This window comes from Mastigoproctus giganteus, chromosome 2 (assembly GCF_048544385.1).
Source record: "Mastigoproctus giganteus isolate SK-2022 chromosome 2, ASM4854438v1, whole genome shotgun sequence".
NCBI lineage: Eukaryota > Metazoa > Arthropoda > Arachnida > Uropygi > Thelyphonidae > Mastigoproctus > Mastigoproctus giganteus.
Genome location: NC_143576.1, coordinates 171,813,873 through 171,834,984, shown reverse-complemented (window position 1 = coordinate 171,834,984; position 21,112 = coordinate 171,813,873). Strand labels below are relative to the sequence as shown.

Here is a 21,112-nt window from a genome sequence, read left to right as displayed (position 1 = left end):
CGATTGCTAGAACAAACTTCCATCTGTTGTGAAAGTTGATAGCTTAAATAAATTCAAGGAAAAACTAGACAAACTATTGGAGGGAATGAATAGGTGAAATTTTTTTTTTCTTTTTTTTGTCAGATGCTGTATAAGCTTCTATGATTACTTCTCACATCATTTGCCACTGCTAATGCTAATAATCCAGTTTAAACCTATTCCCCTGTAATTTGAATTTATGGTCCCTACTTCTGCAATTCTTTAACAGTGAAAATTTGCCTTTATTAATTTTACTCTCAGAGTCTTTTAAACCTCAATTGCTTTTAGGTCCCTCTCTAAAGTACCTGGTTGCCAAGCTCTGTAGCCCCATAATTGAAGTCTTTCCTCATACAGTTGCCTGTTTTTGGACCCTTTCAAGAAGCTCAGTGCCTTTTGGAATACTGTGTCCAAGTATGGGCACAGTATGGCTTTCTTGATTGCTTGCTTACACTGCTCAGAGAATATCATATCTGCCTGTATCATAACTCCCTGATCCCTTTCGTCTTCTACTGTTTTAAATTCAGTCCCACCAAAAGTGTAAGTTATTTTGTGGTCGCTATTCCTTAAGTCTAAGACCTTGCATTTGATTGCATTAAAACCTATCTGCAACTTTTCAGACCATTTTCAAAGTCCATTCAGGTTATCCTGAAAGAGTGCTGCTTGGCAGTGATTATTAACGACTCTCCCAATCTTTACATTGTGTGTAAATTTTGATATCCCACCCTCTATCCCTTCGTAGACATTGTTTATGAAAATCAGAAACAACTGTGGTCCCAGAACTAATCCTCGGTAGATCCCTCTTCTGATGTCATTCTTCAGATTGATACCCAGTCTGAGGAATATCCATTAATCACAACCCTCTTCCTTCTGTCCTGCAGCTACCCTGCGATCCATCTTAGATTCTTTCCAGTAATCCCAAAATGTTCCAGCTTATATAATAACCTATCATGTGTCGAAATTGTTCCCTATATCCAGCTCATGAGTAACTTGTGTCAAAATAGTTTCCACTAGGAAAATAGTCAGAATAGTTACTAGGTTAGTTAAAATGAATTTCCCTTAACAAAAACCATGTTGTGTGTCCTTCAGAATGAGATTTATGTTTTCAATTATATTAATTGATTTTGATTTGAAAAAGTTTTCAATTATATTAATTGATTAATTAGTTTAAAAACATGTCTCTAGGAAGAGGGAGTGAACCATCTTTTTCCTGGTTTTCATTTATAAAATTATATGAGGAAGATTCGCATGTTGAAAAACCAAGAGCTGGACGAGAAGCTTTCGATGTTGTCGTCATCAGTTGGTGAATGACATGAGTTGTAAGTGTTGATTTATAGTATCGTGGTACCCAGGATGCATCATGTTAAACACGTGAAAATTTGATTCGTGTGAGCTGCCATATTGGTGATAGATTCGTGGGTAATTTAGTGTTTAAAATTTCATAAGATCTATTTTGTCAGAACCATTCTATAGCTAGGGCTTTGTACTGGAATATCTTATAATTTGATTTAAGTTTAATTAGTGTAATTGCATTATCTATTAATGGATCATGATTAAAAGAGTGTACGTGCTGACTGAGTTCAGTTCCTGATTGGTATGATTTGAAACTATTATAATGAAACAGTTAATTCAAGAAACCATATTAGCTGTAAAAGAAAAAATTAATAATCCTTGCATTGATAACATTAGTACTGATCATACACAAAATACAATAGTCACACTTCCGTATCATAGCCAACTTGCACCTCAGCTCCGGAATATTTTTAGAGGTATAAACATTACACTGATTTTTTTTCATCATATAATAAACTAAGTACTTTTTTCAGCAAATACAGAGAAACATATAAATACAATATCCAAGACATAAACAATATAATATACCTTATAAAATGCCAATCTGGATGTAACACATGCTACATAGGTAGCACCACCACAAAATATGGAACTTCCAGAACAGCTAAACGAGAGCATACTATCATTATAATATTTTCAAATCAGACCAACCAGGAACTGAACTCAGTCAGCATGTACACTCTTTTAATCATGATCCATTAATAGATAATGCAATTACACTGATTAAACTTAAATCGAATTATAAGATATTCCAGTACAAAGCCCTAGCTATAGAATGGTTCCATCAAAATAGCTCTTACGAAATTTTAAACACTAAATTACCCACGAATCTATCACCAATATGGCAGCTCACACGAATCAAATTTCCACGTGTTTAACATGATGCATCTTGGGTACCACAATACTATAAATCAACACTTACAACTCATGTCATTCATCAACTGATGACAACGACATTGAAAGCTTCTCGTCCAGCTCTTGGTTTTTCAACATGCAAATCTTCTTCATATAATTTTATAGACAACCAGGAAAAAGGTGGTGCATTCCCTCTTCCTAGAGACATGCTTTTAAATTAATTAATCAATTAATATAATCAAACTTTTACTCTTTACTTTCCTTTATGTAAATTTAACCCTAAACAATATGGATCTAGAGGTAAGTACTAAGATAATAAGCTTTGCTAAGAATCTTAATAACATACCGTAGTGGAACTTGTCATCCCCAATTTCCGGGTGACACATCATTTCAGTTAGCCACATTATGTCAGCATTAGTCTTCCCAAACAGGAGTATGAATTCGCACATTATATTGACAATGCTCTTTACATTACTGTAGACAAAGTTAAGGCCAAGTATTCTTCTAACCACCCCTTGAAGTTATTTAGGCTTTTTTGTCTAGAGATCTTCCATCTCAATTGAAACGTTGCCACCCTCAGAACATCTTCAGGCAGGAAACTAATTCTTGAGATGTATCTGCAAACACTACTTTGGCTTATATTACAAGATAAATCCATGTAATAGTAGTAGTAGTGGCTTGTGATGGAAGAAAGCAAATGTATGAGCTTATGCAGCATCAGCCAAAAAAAAAAAAAAAAAAAAAAAATCACACCATTCTCTCCAAATGCCTGTCCAGTTCCTCCTTAAATTTATTCACCTATCAACTTCCACAACGACAGATGGAAGTTTGTTCCAGCAATTAACCACTCGCTGGCTAAAGGCAAATTTCTGCACATCTATTCTACATCTGTCCTTTCTTAATTTGAATTTATGCCCCCTTAGGTTCGTAATCTGAACAAGTGGAAGGATCCCATCAGAATTCAGTGTGCTGAACCCATTCAAGGCCTTATACACCTCAATCAGATCACTGCGCAGGTGCCTTGTCTCCAGCCACTGCAATTTGCAGAACTTAAGCCTCTCTTGATAAGAGTATCCCTTCATTCCCCTCACCAATCTTGTTGCCCTTCTCTGTACACGCTCAAGTAAATCTACATCCTTCCTAAAATGAGGCCTTAGGACCTGTACGCAGTACTCAAGGCTTGGCCTGACCATTGCCTTATACAGAGGGATAATCACCTCCTTTTCCCTGCTAGCAAAATTCCTATATATCATTGACAAAACCCCATGACCTGCCCTGGCAGCCTGTCTGCATTGCTCAGAAAACTTCATATCTGCCTGCACAATTACTCCCAGGTCTTTTTCATTTTCTACCACCTTAAGTGTAGTACCACACAGTTGGTACGTTTCTCTGGGGTTACTTCTACCCATATGCAGTACTTTGCATTTGTCAAGGTTAAACTTCAGTTGCCACTTCTTAGCCCATCTGCCCAAATTATCTAGATCCTGTTGCAGTAACACACTGCCATTACTGTACATTACTACAAGATTATCTAGCTTACTGCCGGAGTTGAATACACCTCTGGCATTCCCCTCTCTGAATAACTCTCATGTGTGAATGTCGATGCAAAATATTCATTTAGATTGTTAGCTACCTGAGCAGGATCATCAACAGTTGAACCATCGATATCAAGTGGACCGATCTGATTCATCGTCTTCCTTCTAGAGTTTACATAAGTAAAGAACTCTTTGCTGTTTTTCTTTGCATCCCTTGCCAAAGATTTCTTGTAGTCTGCCTTCTCCTGCCTAACCTCCTTTGTAACTTGGTTACAGATCAACTTATATCTATCATAGGCTTCTGTGTCATGTGTTAATTTATATGTATCCCATGCATTTTTCTTCTCTGCCATATGTCTCATTAGTTCATCTGACATCCATTTAGGCCTAAACCTTGAACAATATTTCTTAGTTGGTATGTAAAGCCTAGTAGCTTCCAAGATAAGTTCTTTGAATGCTTCCCATTTAGAATTTGCTGTTGGTAACATCAGTTGGTCCCGCTGTGTAGAATTCAAGTACTGTCTCAGACCATGGTAGTCGCCTTTACGAAAGCAATAACCCTTCCTTTTACCTCTAATGGTAGTTACCTCTTTGAGTAAATCCCACTTCAGCACACTGTGATCACTGTCACCTAGTGGTTCCTCTATCTGCAGATTCTTAATGCATGAAGAATCATCAAGAGTATTACTCCCTCTAGTTGCCTCCCGAACATGCTGATGTAGAAAACAATCATCCAATAAATCCTCAAAAGCCTTGCTAGTGTGTGAGTGACCAACACACATATTCCAGTCAATATCTGGGAAATTAAAATTCCCCATTTTAAGACTCTCTGATTTACTGGCCCACTCTATTTCCCGATACAGTTTCTCGTTATACTCATCAGAGTCATTAAGCCTATAGCACACTCCTACTCTCAATTTTGATCTCCCAGTGCTTATGTCACACCAAACTGACTCGACACTGCAGTGTACAGCAATGTAGACTGGCTTCACTTCCTTGGATTTTATGTGTTTCTTAACTAATAGCATAACCCCTCCTCCCTTTCTATCCTTTCTGTAGCCGTTGTACTCCCCAAATTCCAGTTCTGCATTCCTTATATCTGTGTGACACCACGTCTCTGATATCCCAACAATATCCGCCTTTGATGCTTTGAGCAATACCTCAAATTCATCAAATTTATTTACCAAACTCCTAGCGTTGGTGTACACGCAAGTATACATGCACCTGTTCTTTTTCTTAGCTACCATAACACAACCCATGTGCTTACTTGTACCGCAATGACTCCCAGCAGTCTCTGAAATATCCTGCATCTTGTTTTCCAGGCTTCTGCTCATTCCAATTGAAGCAGTGCAAGAATCACTTTCACCTCTGCCAGTGGCTACTGTTAATCTGTTAGTCCTTGTATCCCCCCCAAGTTGGCCCTGGGTGCCAAGCGTTCCGTGGCCAAGCGATTTCAGTGCGTTCGTTAAAGCGATCCTCCTAAAGAGCTTTTGCCAGATATAGATTATTTTTCGTTCTAAATACCGTTTTCCTCATTTTCTATTAGAGTAGCTCTTTCGCACTACAAGTAGTAGGCAAAGGCCCAGAAAGGAAAGTCACCTTTCTGTTTCTTTTTCTTATTTCACTAACACAACTAACAGCCGCTTGGTCACCTCGTGGCACTGCTCCTGCCTCCCCGTGGCGGGGCCGGAAACCTGGAAGGAAAAGTTATCCTTCCGGGGCCAAAAGGAGCAATTATGGATACCGAAAATTTTCCACCTCTCAAGACTGTAAATCCTGCTTCTTTGGATTTGCAACAAACTGACTCTGACTATCAAACACGGAAGAGGATGAAAACAGATGTACCTCAAATGGAATATCCATCTTTCCTCATACTGCATTCCCTAACGAATCAGTCTTTGGGTACTTTGTCTCCTTTTTATATACAGAAATGTCTAGAAAGTGTAGCCGGATCACCAAAAATGGTAAGAAGACTGAAGTCTGGCGACCTATTAGTCGAAACCACCAATCGTAAACATTCTGAGTCCCTTCTGAAACTTACATCGTTTGGTGGAGTTCCTACTAAAGTATCTCCTCATGCTACCCTGAATAGCTCCAAAGGAGTAATTTCCGAATGGGATCTGTTGAACGTCAAAGAGGAGGAAATTGTTCAAGAACTCCAAGACCAGAAAGTTACTGAAGCAAGACGAATAATGGTGAAGAAAGATGGACAATTTGTTCCTACTCGTAGCATCATTCTCACATTTTCTACACCAAACCTTCCTTCAGCAGTAAAAGCAGGATACTTAAACTGTCGCATCCGTCCTTATATACCCAATCCTATTCGATGCTACAAGTGTCAGAAGTTTGGACATTCCCAAACTGTCTGCCGAGGAGATTCAGTTTGCTCAAACTGCGGATCAAAAGAACATGTCCATACTGATTGTAATGCTGAATCATTACGGTGTCCAAACTGCAAAGGCAACCATTCAGCCTTTTCCAGATCCTGCGAGCAATGGAAGCTGGAGAAAAAAATCCAAAAATACAAAGTGGAGAACAAGGACACATACCCTGAAGCCAGAAAGAACCTATTACAAAACATGCCTAAGCGTACATATGCTGAAGCATCCAAAAGACAACAAACAGTTTCAACGCAAACAGATATATCAGTCCCACCAAAAGTGTCAATTTCTGATTGGGCTCGATCATTGCTATCACCTGCATCACAGCCAACAAAACACCAAACAGTAGATAGGACAAACAATACCCCGATCTCGATACCATCCACTACTAAATTAGATCCAGTTACTGCAGATCAGAAGGAAAATTCAGTTCATGTTAGAAAGAAATTATCTGATAACACAGCTATGGATATTGCAGAAAACAATACTTGTAATGAACCTATCCTAGATCTTCATGCAGAAGACGACATAGACACACGTCCAGTCTTTCCAAAAAAGGACAAAATTAAAATTGACCGTCACAAGCAGAGTAACATTAAAAAACAGACAGATTCAACTTCTAATTCAAAACCAACACAATGAACAACATAATTCAATGGAATTGCAGAGGCTTTCGTAGCAACATAGACGATATATATGAACTAATTGATCGTTATCATCCTGTGAGCATATGCCTACAAGAAACAAATCTAACACCACAAGTGTCCGTGTCAGTTAAATATTACACTGTTTTTCGACAAGACAGGACAAACAGTGCTCATGGTGGAGTGGCCATACTCATAGACTCAAGGGTTCCTTGTAAACAAATTCCTCTTCAAACTGCCTTAGAAGCTGTTGCGGCTCGTGTAATGATTGGCATTTCTTTAACGATCGTCTCAATATATCTTCCTCCCAATCAGCAATGTACGATTCATGAACTAGAAAACCTTGTTTTGAAATTACCGTCACCAGTTTGCCTATTAGGAGACTTTAATGGACATCATACACTATGGGGATCCCCCGTCTCAGACAGACGCGGAGAACTCATTGAGACACTACTAGACAGACAGAATTTAACATTACTGAACACAGGTTTACCCACTTACATTCATTTTCCTACTGGAACACCATCTGCAATAGACCTCTCAATCTGCTCTCCGATCCTCTTCCCAAGTATCGAATGGACAACACTTGACAATCCTCTCAACAGTGATCACTATCCAGTAATATGCAGAATTCAAACCACGAACTCCAAAACAACTGATCCACAAATGAAATGGAAATTTTCTAAAGCAGACTGGACTAAATATAAAAATCATATCTCTTTTGATGATCACATCATTGAGTCTGCCTCTATCAATACTGTCACAAAACATATCACAATGCAGATACTATCAGCTTCAAAGGTTGCCATCCCACAGTCTCAATTAAGAAATCGTAGACATACCAACCACTGGTGGAACGATGACTGTAATAAGGTGAAAAGAGAAAAGAATGCAGCATGGAACTTATTCCGAAAATGCCCTACCACTGCCAACCTTATCAATTATAAGAAACTTAAAGCCAAAGCACGGTACATCAGGCGAAAGGCTAAAAAAGACTCTTGGATAAAATTTGCTTCATCAATCAATAAAGACACTGATGCCAGAATAATATGGAAAAAAATAAGGCAGCTAAATGGTAAATACCCTACATTACCTGCACCTATTTTTAATTGGAATGGGAAGGAGATCTCTAATCCCGAAGATATTGCAAATGCCTTAGGAACAGTGTTCTCTGAATTGTCCGCCTCCATCGCGTATCATCCATCATTCCAAAAAATTAAAGCCGATACTGAAAAATTCAAACTAAATTTCAAAACTACCCGCTGTTTACCCTATAATCAACCGCTCACTCTATCAGAATTGAAAGAATCTATAAATATGTCCCACAACAGTGCCCCTGGCCCTGATGGAATTTACTATGTAATGCTTAAAAACCTAGATCAGCAATCGTTATCCTCTCTACTGAAATTTTACAATCGGATATTTTATGAACACACATTTCCTAGCTCCTGGCAACATTCATATGTAATTGCTATCCCTAAACCAGGAAAAGATCATTCGATCCCTAACAACTACAGACCGATTTCTCTAACCAGCTGCTTAAGTAAAACTTTAGAAAAAATGGTGCACCGTCGATTGACGTGGTACCTTGAGTCTAGAAACATAATCAGCGACAATCAGTTTGGCTTTCGGAAGAAGAGATCATCCTTAGATCTCATGATAAAGGCTGAATCAAATATAAGAAACGCTTATATCAGGAATCAACATCTCGTCATGGTGTGTCTCGATATAGAAAAAGCTTTCGACACCACATGGCGTTATGGAATCCTAAAGGATCTCCATTCTATGGATATGAAAGGGCATTTACCATATTTTATCCAAAACTTCCTTTGCCACAGGACATTCCAAGTTCGATACCGGCAGGCTCTGTCTCACACGTACAGACAAGAAGAAGGTGTCCCTCAAGGCTCTGTCCTCAGTGCCACTCTATTTGCTATACGAATTAACAATATCACAAACAGCATTCCAAACACTGTTGACTCATATATTTATGCTGATGATCTTACCTTGTCCTGCCATTCTCAGACTATAAATTATATTGAGAGGCAATTACAAATATCAATAAATAATATTGAACTATTGATGACACAAAATGGATATCGACTATCAAAACACAAATCTATGGCCACGCACTTCTGCAACAAGCGGAAAATGCATCCAGAACCCGAGTTACACTTGGCCAATCATCCTCTTCCAATCGTTAACAGTATTCGTCTCCTAGGGCTAATTTTTGATAAAAATCTAAATTTTCAGGAGCATGTTAAACACCTACGAACCACCTGCCTTAAGAAAATTAACATACTTCGGGTCGTCTCCAGTACATCTTGGGGTGCAGACCGGTACACCCTGCTCCACATGTATAGGTCTCTAATTAGATCTCGCCTAGATTATGGAGCGCCTGTGTATGACTCTGCTAGAGAGAGTACTTTGGCTCGTCTTGCTCCAATCCAACACGCTGCCCTTAGGATTGCCCTGGGTGCATACAGAACATCACCTGTTCAAAGTCTGTATGTTGAGGCTCACGAACCTCCACTCAGTATCAGGAGAAAGATGTTACTGTTAAACTACTCGGCTAAAATTAAAAGCATCCCCACTCATCCTATTTGGCCACTACTGTATGATCCGCAGTGGAGAACACACTATGGAAACAAACCCAGAACAATCCGACCTGCCGGTATCAGATTACAGAACCTATTAGAATGCTGGAATATTTCCTTTCATAATATCATCAGAGATTTAAAAGACCCGGATCCCCCATGGATTACCTTAACTGTTTCATATGATGATTACTTTGAAAAATGGGGAAAAGGTGTTCTAGCAGATGTTAACATCAGACAATTGCATCTTGTCCATGAAGAAAATTATTCCCACTTTTCTAAGATCTACACTGACGGTTCAAAGTCTGGCAATAAAGTGGGTGCAGCTGCTATCTTCCCTAATACAACTGTTTCTATTCCACTTCCAGCTGAATGCAGCAGCTACACTGCTGAACTCTATGCAATTAAACTTGCCCTGGAAAATATTTCCCTCCTGTCAACGAATAAAAGTATAGTGTACACTGATTCCAAGAGTGCTCTCTTAGCTCTCACAGACACCTCTCCTTGCAATCCTTTGGTAAAGCTAATAAGACAAGAACTGATACATCTCCATGAGCAACATTGCACTGTTGTCTATTCCTGGATCCCAGGTCACAGCGGTATTCCTGGAAATGAGTGCGCTGATGATGCCGCAAAGCATCCCTCCAACGTAGCCTTATCAAATGATCTTGTTCCCTATCCTGATTATAAACATAAAATACAAGAAATATGTATGGAACAATGGACTCTTTTGTGGAAAAAGCAAACACATAATAAACTGTTTCAATTGAAACCCGAACCACAACTATGGACCTCTAGCCTCCGTAAAATCAGAAAGGAAGAAGTACTTCTAGCCAGAACCCGAATTGGCCACACTCACCTTACTCATCTGTTTCTGCTCACAGGAAATGATCCCCCTCAGTGCACGCACTGTTTGCAGCCGTTATCAGTGAAGCACATTCTGATTGAATGTAGCTTGTTTGACACTGCCCGACAGACTACTTTCAGCTCCATCTCAAACCCCTTGTCTCTCAACAGCATCATAGGTAATGACGCAAAACTCTCAGAATTTTTCACCTACTTGAAAAAAATTAAAATGTATGACCAACTCTAATTGCTCCCAGAGCAGTTATCACACGTACACTTAATTGCTTTGATAGGCGCAATATGGCCTATGTAGCCCTTGCGCCAGAAATCCCATAACAACAACAACAACAACAACAACAACCCCCCCAAGTTGTCAGTTTTCCAACCCACCTAACACTGCCTCGATAGCATCAGCAAATATTCTTGCACCCTCTCTATTTAAGTGTATCCCATCCCTGTAGAAGCAGTCCCTTCTGTTAACAAGTACAGACCAGGCTGAAAAAAATTCTACCCCCTTGAGCCTTGCACAATCTTTCCAGGGCCGAATTGATCAACAAGGCTCTCATCATATACTCCCTCCTATCGTGTCTGGGCAGAATTACAGACATTTTCAAATTCAACCCTAATTCACGGCTTTTTTTCAAGAGTGACCTGTACTTGTTAAGTAATTCTGCCGGTCTCCTACTCTTATTATCATTAGTGCCAACATGTACAACTACATCACCTTTTGTGCCCTTAAAAGATATCTGCTCTACGTCATCAACCTTTGCTCCTGGCATAGATACCCTGGTCCTGTTTCACCTATCCTTTTTACAAAGCATGTTTCCCTGACAATAGAGTCACCAACAATTACTAGTTCCTGTGGGACCAGCACATTCTGCCTTTGGGGTTTGCCACTGTGTTGCATGATGACCAAGTGCAAGCTCTGGCATTGATGTGGGCAGCTGGGTGCTTGATGGGCCCCTCACTTTAGATACTTCGAGGGCATCCATCCTGTCCTTCAAACTCTCATACAGGCCCATAACAATGCTGAGTTGTCGCCTGATTTCGTTACACTCCTTGCATCGTGCACACACACACACACAAAGACATCCCCCATGGCAATATCATGTCCCATACCCAATTTCTCCACAAACATCATGCAGACAGTGCATTTTAAAAGGCTGTGATTCAGAGGGCAACTGCCCCCCTCAGTTCTCCTCTGAGCCACAGCACTCCCATTAGCTTGAGCTTTTTGCTCTGCTTCTTTGGCTCGAATCATGATCTCGATTTAATTTCAAGAAAATTTCAATTTCAGTACAAAATTATAACCCTAAACTTGTATCCCAGCACAGTTATAACGCTATATATATTTTTCAGTATCAAATATTATCTAGAGTTCCGTTTATATAACTTCCATATCAAGTTATGTATTAATTAATTATGTTTTGTTTGTAATCTAAGTCGCTATATGTATTTAGTTAAAAGTACAATTTAATTGGCAACGAAGTTTAACAAAATTAATAGATTTTGCTGATTAATTGACAATATTATATTATATATACTGTACTATACTAACGCTATCTAGTTTGGGATATAACGTATAGTATAACAATGGCGCAAGTTACGAACGGTAAATCTACGGACACTTAAGTATTAATTAACTTCCAAATCTCGCTGTCTCAATTCAGAATAAACTAATGATCCTGACTAGGTCTATAAGCTACTTATAGAAAATAATTTGATGTATCAATTGGTCAATAAAGCAGCTAAATATGGCTAAACTTGTAACATGTGGATATGATACCCTTACTGATACTTTTATGCAATTACAAGGCCAAGTAAAGAATAAATACACCAGATTAATCATAAAATCACAAAATAATGCTATACTACTAAATTTTAAATCAAAAGTTTTGGAAAAACAATAATTTCAAATCAATAAATAAGAAAATCCACTTAGCGGCTTTGAACACGTCTGGCTCCCACTAGCCTCGTCAGCAGATCCCAGGCTAAAATCAATGTGTTAGTCATTAACCAAGTTTTCAACAGTAGTTGGTGGTAGTGATATTGTTATTTTGTTTAAATAATTAAAATTTCTTATACATTTATCATGATATTTTGTAAAATACATGTCATAATCAGTTTTAGAATTAGGTGTGAGGTGTAGTGCCACAATTTTAGTTTTCCAGTTAGTAATAAAATTTCAAGAAAAGTTCAAAGTCAGATGCCATTTTGCACATTGTGCAAGTTGTAAATAATATGTGGAGGGGAATGCTCACCACCTGAGATTGTTTAATTACAGCCCCAGAAAAGAGATGTTAGATGTGGGGAAAAAGGAAAAAAAAAAAAAAGTTTGTACAGTGGATTCCGGTTATTTGGGCCACCGGTTAGTCTGGGCAGCCGTTTATTTGGGGAAAATCTTAAAAAACAGAAACCGATTGAGAAAATAGCCAGGGTTTACTTCGCTTAATTGGGACAGCATGCTGTTTAATCGGGGCAGGAGACCGCAGCACTGGAGATTACCCTACGATTGTCTCCGACGGTACCACGTGGTTCGGTCGAAATTCTGGAGGTCACAACCATAAAACAATAAAACAATTAGCAGTCACCTGTTTATTGGGCTTTTCTGTTAGTGAAATCTATCATAAACGTACAGTAAACTCGATCCTACTGAATTTGCGATAATACCGACAGCTGGAATTCTGTGGGTTATTATGGTGAAATGTGTTTACACTTCCATGAAATCTTAAATCATGTAAAAAAATTAATTTTCAGAACTTCTCTTCATTCCTATTTTTAAAGCTTTGTAACTCGTTACTCGGTTCTCACTTGCGTGTATTGTGTTACTTGCAATTTCTGTGTGCTGTGTTCTTTGTTATTGATTGCTTATCTTTTTACTGTTTTAAATTTTAACCTCTCCCCGCCCACAAATGTCAACTAGTTCGTATGTACGTACAGTATGTATTAATTATTCCGATTTTCACTTAGCATTTAATTTTTTAATTGGTAAGGTAATAAAGGGTAAATTTGTGCTTAACATATCTTTGCTTTTATAGCCTGTGGATAATATTCCTCCTATTTTCGCTAATTAGAATCACTGTTTAATAGAATTAAAATTCAATTCACAAACGAGATCATAATGACCGGCGCTTACTGCACATCGTATAGTGAATGGTACTTTACTATGTTGAGTTCGTGGTAACGTGATTTGATTGTACAGTGAACCAATTGTAAAAAAGGGGGGGGTTACATTGTATTTTTAACTATTTTAACTATTTACGTGAAACTTCGGATAATTGGGGCAGCCGCTTAATCGGGCCAAAATGCACTAGTCCCGATGTGTCCCAAATAACCGGAATGGACTGTATTTGCTAAATAACAAATATGCCATCTTTAAGTACATAGCACAGCATTTATTTTTTGAAGATAACCTCAAGGTGACCTGCATTCCTATGCAGACATTCTCTAATCACCCATGCACGTTTCCCATGATCTGACATGGCAGCTCCAAAAGAATTTTGGCAATTTCATCATGAATTTTTGCTTTCAACTCTTCAATATTGTGTGGATGGTCAGAGTACACCTTGCTTTCTAAGTATCTCTCACTTAAAAAGTCACATCCTGGCAGATCTTCGGGATCTTGGAAGCCAAGAAATATCACCATTCCTGGAGATGATATGATTATGAAAAAAAAAAAAAAAAGCATTCATATGGTGTCCATTGACACCATGGTAGTACAAGACATCACACCATCTCGTTAAAATCAAGTTGCCTCATTAACTTGAGGACACCTAGTAGCTAATTCCTAAGTAAAAAAAAGTTGCAGTCATGTTAGCATAGCTGTTACCCTTCCATTATCATCTTCAAAATAATTTTGAAGGTGTGCAGTTGCACACCACACTGTTACCTGGTTAGTGTATAGTGGTTGCTGGTGGAATTGGCAAGGGTTTCTTCCAACCAATAACAAAAGTTATGTTTATTCACAAAACATGGACTTCACGAGACATCCATAGATTGTGAATAAAGTCTTCATGATCCATTTGAGTTTTTAATCCTTGCCATACCTGTACCTTGAAAGGATGGAAATTTAAGTACTGATGCAGTATTTGTCATACACTCCTATCGGATAAGTTCAATGATGTTGATATGCAAAAAGCTTTGGACAACATATGAGAGCAGTCCTGACAGCTGTGAAGTTTCCTGGTGTATGGATACTTCATATTCCATCTGGAGGCTTCTTTTCGAGAGCAGAATCAGTTTCTTCAAAATTACATACCCATGTTTCAGTGAAGATGAAATCAGTGTCAAGCAACCTCATAACTGTTATTGTTTTTGTAAAATGACTGTATGACAAAATTTTTGTGCACCACATTATGTAGACTGCTACATAAATGGCATGATGTAGACTTTGTATTAGCAATGGCAGCTTGATGCAAAAAAGCAAGCTTATACAGCAGCAGAGTGAAAAAAAAAAAGAAACCACCTTCACTTCCCACAAAAAAAAAAAAAAACACTTCCAATATCACCTGCCCATTCCTGCTAACAGTTCCTGCTAACAGTTTGCTTAATTCTTCCTTGGATTTATTCAAGAAAATTTGCTGGCTGAGATAAATTTCCATATGTCTTTCCTGCAACCATCTTTCTTCAATTTGAATTTATGCCACCTGGTATGTAGTTAGAGTAAGAGCAAGGATTCCATTGGCATCAAGCATACTTAATCCATTCAAAGCCTTAAACACCTCAATCAGATCTCCTCACAGGTGCTTAGTCTCCATATGTAGCAGTTTGCAGAACTGAAGACTCTTGGTAAGAGTACCCTTTTGTTTCCCTTATTCATCTTATTGCTCTTCTCTATCCATTCCAGCAGATCACATTGTTCTGTAGGTGAGGCTTCCAAACCTGTAAGCATTACTCAAGATGTGGCTTCACCTCCTTATACCTACTGGCAAAATTCCGGTATATCATTCACAAACCTCATGACTATCCTACCAGGCACCTGCACTACTCAGAGAACTTCATGTCTAACTGCACAATTACCCCCAGTTCATTTTCATTCTCCTGAGTGTGGTATTACAGATTTGGTATGTTATTCTGAGATTAATACTACCCATATGGGGAGTACCTTGCATTTGTTGATGTTAAATTTAAATTGATACTTCTCAGTCCATCTGGCTAATTTTTGTAGATCTTTTTGCAGTAGCACAGCTTGATTACTATCATTAACCACCCTGCTAATCTTTGTATCATCAGCAGACTTGGACATTAAGCCTGATATGCCTTCTTCATTATTAAAATAATAATTTATTGAAACATTATTAATAAATATTGAAACAAACAATGGGCCAAGCACTCAGCCCTAGGGAACTCCACTGCTAATAACAGTAGTCCAAGAACAGCAGTGCCCATTTTAACATCAAAACCTTTTCTTAAATCAATTAACATGAAGTAAATGATGTTAAAATTATTTTGCATCCAGTTCCTTTATTACTCTTGTTAACAAGAGAGATTGTTTATACAGGGATTGGATACATTTAAATAGAAAGGGTGCAAGAATATTTGCTGAGGCTATAGAGTGTTAGGTGGGTCGGAAAATTGCTAGATTGGAAAAGGGATTCACAGACTAATAGATTAATGGTAGCCACAGGCAGAGGTGAAAGTGATTCTTGCACTGCTTCTATTGGAATGAGCAGTAATAACAGGTGATAATCAGATCAATATTCTTGATCTGATTATCATCAGTGATTCTTCATGCATTAAGAATCTGCAAATAAAGGAACCACTAGGTGGTAGTGATCACAGTGTACTGATGTGGGATCAACTGATGATGTTACCAACATTGAATTCTAAATGGGAAGCCTTCAGGGACTTAATCTTGGAGGCTACTAGGCTTTTCATTCCAACTAAGAAATACTATTCATAGGCCTAAATGGATGTCTGATGAATTAATGAGGCTTGTGGCAGAGAAGAAAAATGCATGGGATGCATATATATTGTCAGGCAACACAGAAGCCCATGGCAGATATAAGCTGGTCTGTAATCAAGTCACAAAGGAGGTTAGGCAGGCGAAGGGAGATTAAGAGAAATTTTGGCAAAGGTTGCAAAGAGTTCTTTACTTATGTAAACAAATCTAGAAGGAAAGGGATGAATCAGATTGGTCAACTTAACATAGATGGTTTTACTACTGATGATCATGCTCAGGTAGCTGATAAACTGAATGAGTATTTTGCATCTACATTCACACATTAGGAGTTATTCAAGGAGGGGAATGCCAGAAGTTTATCAAACTCTAACAGGGAGCTAAGTGATTTTGTAATAACTAAGAGCAAAGTGGAGGAGAAATTGTTATATTTAAATATAAGGAGGGCACCTGGGTTGGATGGGATCTATCCAGTTATATATTAAAGGAAGTAAGCAAACCCTTAGCCATAATTTTGAGAGCTGCTTTGGACTCAGGGGAGGTCCCCATGGTCTGAAGGTGTGCAAATGTATTACCAATTCACAAAGGGGGTTCAAAAGGTGACAGAAGTAACTATAGACCTGTTAGTTTAATTGGTGTTCCAGGGAAAATAATGGAGTTAAAGTATTGCAGGATCATCTAGACAAGGCTGCAGTAATAGTTAAGACACAGCATGAGTTTGTTAAAGGGAGGTCTTGTCTGACCAATTTGATTGGATACTATGATATTGTCACAAAGGAACTGGATGCAAAAAATAATTTTGATATCATATACTTGGATTTCAGTATAGCTTTTCACATTGTTGTGTATGGAAGACAGCTGTACAAATTGGAGAAGTATGGCATTAAGGGCAAGTTGCTACAATGGATAAAGGGATGGTTGAGTGGAAGACGACAGAGTGGCAATCAATGGACACTGCTCTTCGTGGACGAATGTTATTAGTTGAGTTCCCCAGGGTTTGGTGCTGGGTCCATTATTGTTTTGTGTATTCATCAATGATATTGATGAATGTATATCAGGCTTAATGTTCAAGTTTGCAGATGATACAAAGGTTTGTACTCCAACTGGATCTAGATAAGTTGGGCAGAGAAGTGGAAACTGAAGTTTAACATTGACAAATGCACAAACTACTGCATATGGGTATCAATAACCCAAGAGAAATGTACCAACTGTGGTACTACACTCAGGGAAGTGGAAAAGACCTGGCAGTAATTGTGCAGTCAGATATGAAGTTCGCTGAGCAGTGCAAGATGAGCTGCAAGGGCAGGTCATAGAGTCTTGTCAATGATATATAAGAATTTTGCTAGCATGGACAGGGAGGTGATTATCCTGTTGTACAAGGCAATGGTTAGGCCACATCTTGAGTACTGTGTATAGGTCTGGAGGTCTCATTTTAGGGTTGTTAGAATGAGTACAAAGAAGGGCAACAAGATTGATGAGGGGAACAAAGGGGTGCTCTTACCAAGAAAGGCTGAAGTTCTGCAAATTGCAGCACCTGGAGAGTAGGCACATAGGAGGTGATCTGATTGAGGTGTATAAGGGCTTGAATGGGTTGAGCAAGCTGAATGCTGATGGGATTCTTCCTCAGATTAAAATCTGAGAAGGCATAGATTCAAATTGAGGAAAGACAGTTGTAGAATAGATGTGTGGAAATTTGCCTTTAGCCAGTGGGTAGTTGCCTGGTGGAAGACTTCCACTTTTTGTTGTGGAAGTTGATAGCCTAAATAAATTTAAGGCTGAGCTAGACAGGTGTTTGGAACGAACAGAGGGGTGAAATCTGAGTTTTTTTTTTTTTTAGAGGCATACGGTGCTTTCTTTCATCGTATGTTTCTACTAATGCTAATGTGGTTGTTCATAATGAATTAATTAAATATGAATAACCAAATTAGATACCATACATTAGAACTATTTAATTGGCAACTTTTCTGGATTCCATATTGAATCCTGTCATTAGGCTGAATCAGGAAAGATTTTACACCTGTTTTTAATGTTTCATAGTTGAGAAGATTATTATTCATAATTGGGATTGTGAATAGTCTTTTACCCTGTGAAATCAGGAATAGTTTCCAAATCTTTCCTTATTAGGTCTGATGACAGGATTCAATACTGAATCCAAAAACAAAAACATCACCTATTATTAAGTAATTCTATTGTGTAGAGGTTAGTTTTATTAAAATTCACTTGGTTTTGTAACAATTCACATGGGTTAAAGCCCGTGACCACCGAATACGGAGGATGTGGAAAGGTCGGAATGACCACCGCATATCCCTGGAGCAACATGGCCTTAGTTGCTAATGCGCCTAAAAAACCAAAATAACAACAACACATGGGTTAATGTGTACTTTTAATTTTAGTTGAGTAAGAAATTGAAATTTAATATTCCAATGAATATTGCATTTTTATCCTATTTAGAACTTATGCATAGTATGTTTTTTATTCTTTATTCAATATGAATTTTTTTTTTTTAAAGTTGAAGTTTGAGTAATATTTTATTACTGTTGATTAACCTTGCTTTGTTTATTGATTTCCATCAGAGCCTGAATCCCGGTAAAGCAATTGGAGAGTTAAAAAAACTTTTATCTGGAATATCAAAGAAAGATGCTCCACAGATGACAGGAAATGCTTAAATTATGACTTCCAGAGTAGTGTTTGTAGATGAATCAAGAAGTATATTTTTAGTGTGTGTGCATTTCTGGACATGAACACAAATTTTCATTTAACTGGATCTGCTAAGTATTTCATGTTGATTGTCACTTAGCTTCTCAGGACATTGTACTATTGAAATTATGTTTAGCAGTTTCATTCAAATACATATACACCCCTCCTCCTCCTCCATCCTTATTACATTTGTTAATGCTATTTGCTCAACTGTTTAAATATATAGCTCAGGTCCAAATGCACAGCATACATTTGAGTGCACTTTTGTAGTAAATAGGAAACTTATGGAAGCAGCAATAAAATTTTTTCTTTATATATGATGGTGGTTTTATTTTTTTATTCAATATTCAATATAAAGAGAGCTTAAAAGGTTCACTCCAGAATTAACGAATACAGTCGGTCCTCGTATAACACGTTAACATTACACGAATTTGATCATACACGATTTATAAATAGGGGAACGTTATCTTATATAACACGAACCGAATTCGCTTATACACGATTCGCCTTTGTGTTTACAAGAAATGGCAGTCGAACGTGGAATCACCCCAACTGAACGCAACACGATAGGAATGAAGAAGATTCTGAAAATGTATTTGTGTTTCATATCAGTGAAGGGGAAACACATTTCACCATAATAACGTAAAAACCAACACAATTCCAGCTGTCGATATAATCGCAAATGCAATTAGATGGAGTTTACTACCAGTTTAGCATTAGCATTAGTAGAGGCATTTGATGCAAGAAAGCAAGCTTATGCAGCATCAGCCAAAAAAAAAAAAAAAAAAAAACCACTTCCACTTCACCCCTCTGTTCGTTCAAAATACCTGTCCAGCTGAGCCTTAAACTTGTTTAGGCTATCAACCTCCACCACAAGGGATGGCAGTCTGTTCCACCAACCAACCACCCGCTGGCTAAAGGCAAATTTCCGCACGTCTATCCTACATCTGTCTTTCCTCAATTTGAATTTATGCCCTCTCAGGTGATTTTTTTGAGCTAGAGGAAGAATCCCATCAGCATTGAGCATGCTTAAACCATTCAAGGCTTTATACACCTCTATCAGATCACCTCGCTGGTGCCTAGTCTCCAGACACTGTAATTTGCAAAACTTAAGCCTTTCTTCGTAAGAGCACCCCTTTGTTCCATTCACTAGTCTTGTTGCCCTTCTCTGTACTCGTTCCAGCAGCTCTACATCCTTCTTGAAATGAGGCCTCCAGACCTGTATACAGTACTCTAGGTGTGGCCTGACCATTGCCTTATACAATGGAATAATCACCTCCTTATCCCTGCTGGAAAAATTCCTGTATATCATTGACAATACTCCATGAGCTACTCTTGCAGCCCGTCTGCACTGCTCAGAGAACTTCATATCTGCCTGCACAATCACCCCCAAGTCCCTTTCATTCTCTACCACTGTCAGTGTAGTACCACAGAGTTGATACGTTGCTCTGGGGTTGCTGTTTCCCATGTGTAGTACTTTACATTTGTCAATGTTAAACTTCATTTGCCACCTCTCAGCCCATCTGCTCAACCTTTCCAGATCCTGTTGCAGCAGCATAGTGTCAGTAGTGTCCTTGACAACCCTGCCAACCTTTGTATCATCTGCAAACTTGGACATTAAGCTTGATATACCATCATCAATATCATTTATAAATACAGAAAACAACAATGGACCCAACACTGAGCCCTGAGGGACTCCACTAATAACATTAGTCCACGATGAGCAGTGTCCATTGATTACCACTCTCTGTCTTCTCCCCCTCAACCACCCCTTTATCCATAGCAGCAATTTGCCTCCAATGTCACACTGCTCCAATTTGTGTAGCAGTCTTCCATGTGCAACAGTATCAAAAGCCTTTCTAAGATCCAAGTATATAATATCAAAGTTATTCCCTGCATCCAGTTCTTTTGTGACTGCATCATAGTATCCAATCAAGTTGGTCAGGCAAGACTTCCCCTTAACAAAACCATGCTGTGTCTGAGCTATAACTGAAGTCTTGTCTAAATGATCCTGCAGTGCTTCTTTAACCAGTGCCTCCATTAATTTTCCTGGAACAGAAGTTAAGCTCACAGGTCTATAATTACTTGTGTCAGCCTTTGATCCTCCTTTGTGAATTGGGGTCACATTTGCACATTTCCAGTCTATGGGTACCTCCCCTGAGTCCAAGGAAGCTCTCATAATTATGGCTAAGGGTTTGCTTACTTCCTTTGCTGCCTCCTTTAATATAACTGGATAGATCCCATCCACCCCGGGTGCCTTTCTTGTGTTTATCTTCAACAGTTTCTCCTC

At 38.5% G+C, this 21,112-nt stretch overlaps 1 protein-coding gene across 1 annotated transcript in view; it reads left to right on the top strand.

Annotated features, from left to right (window-relative positions):
- The window catches only part of LOC150089752 (succinate dehydrogenase [ubiquinone] iron-sulfur subunit, mitochondrial-like), a 162,109-nt gene extending 142,972 nt beyond the window's left edge, over window positions 1-19,137 (top strand). Inside the window, exon 9 of the mRNA XM_090368781.1 lies at window positions 18,699-19,137. Within this exon, the coding sequence (XP_090224907.1) occupies window positions 18,699-18,791 (93 nt within the window). The 3' untranslated portion in view covers window positions 18,792-19,137. The remainder of the gene's footprint in view (window positions 1-18,698) is intronic.
- Window positions 19,138-21,112: the final 1,975 nt, after the last annotated feature.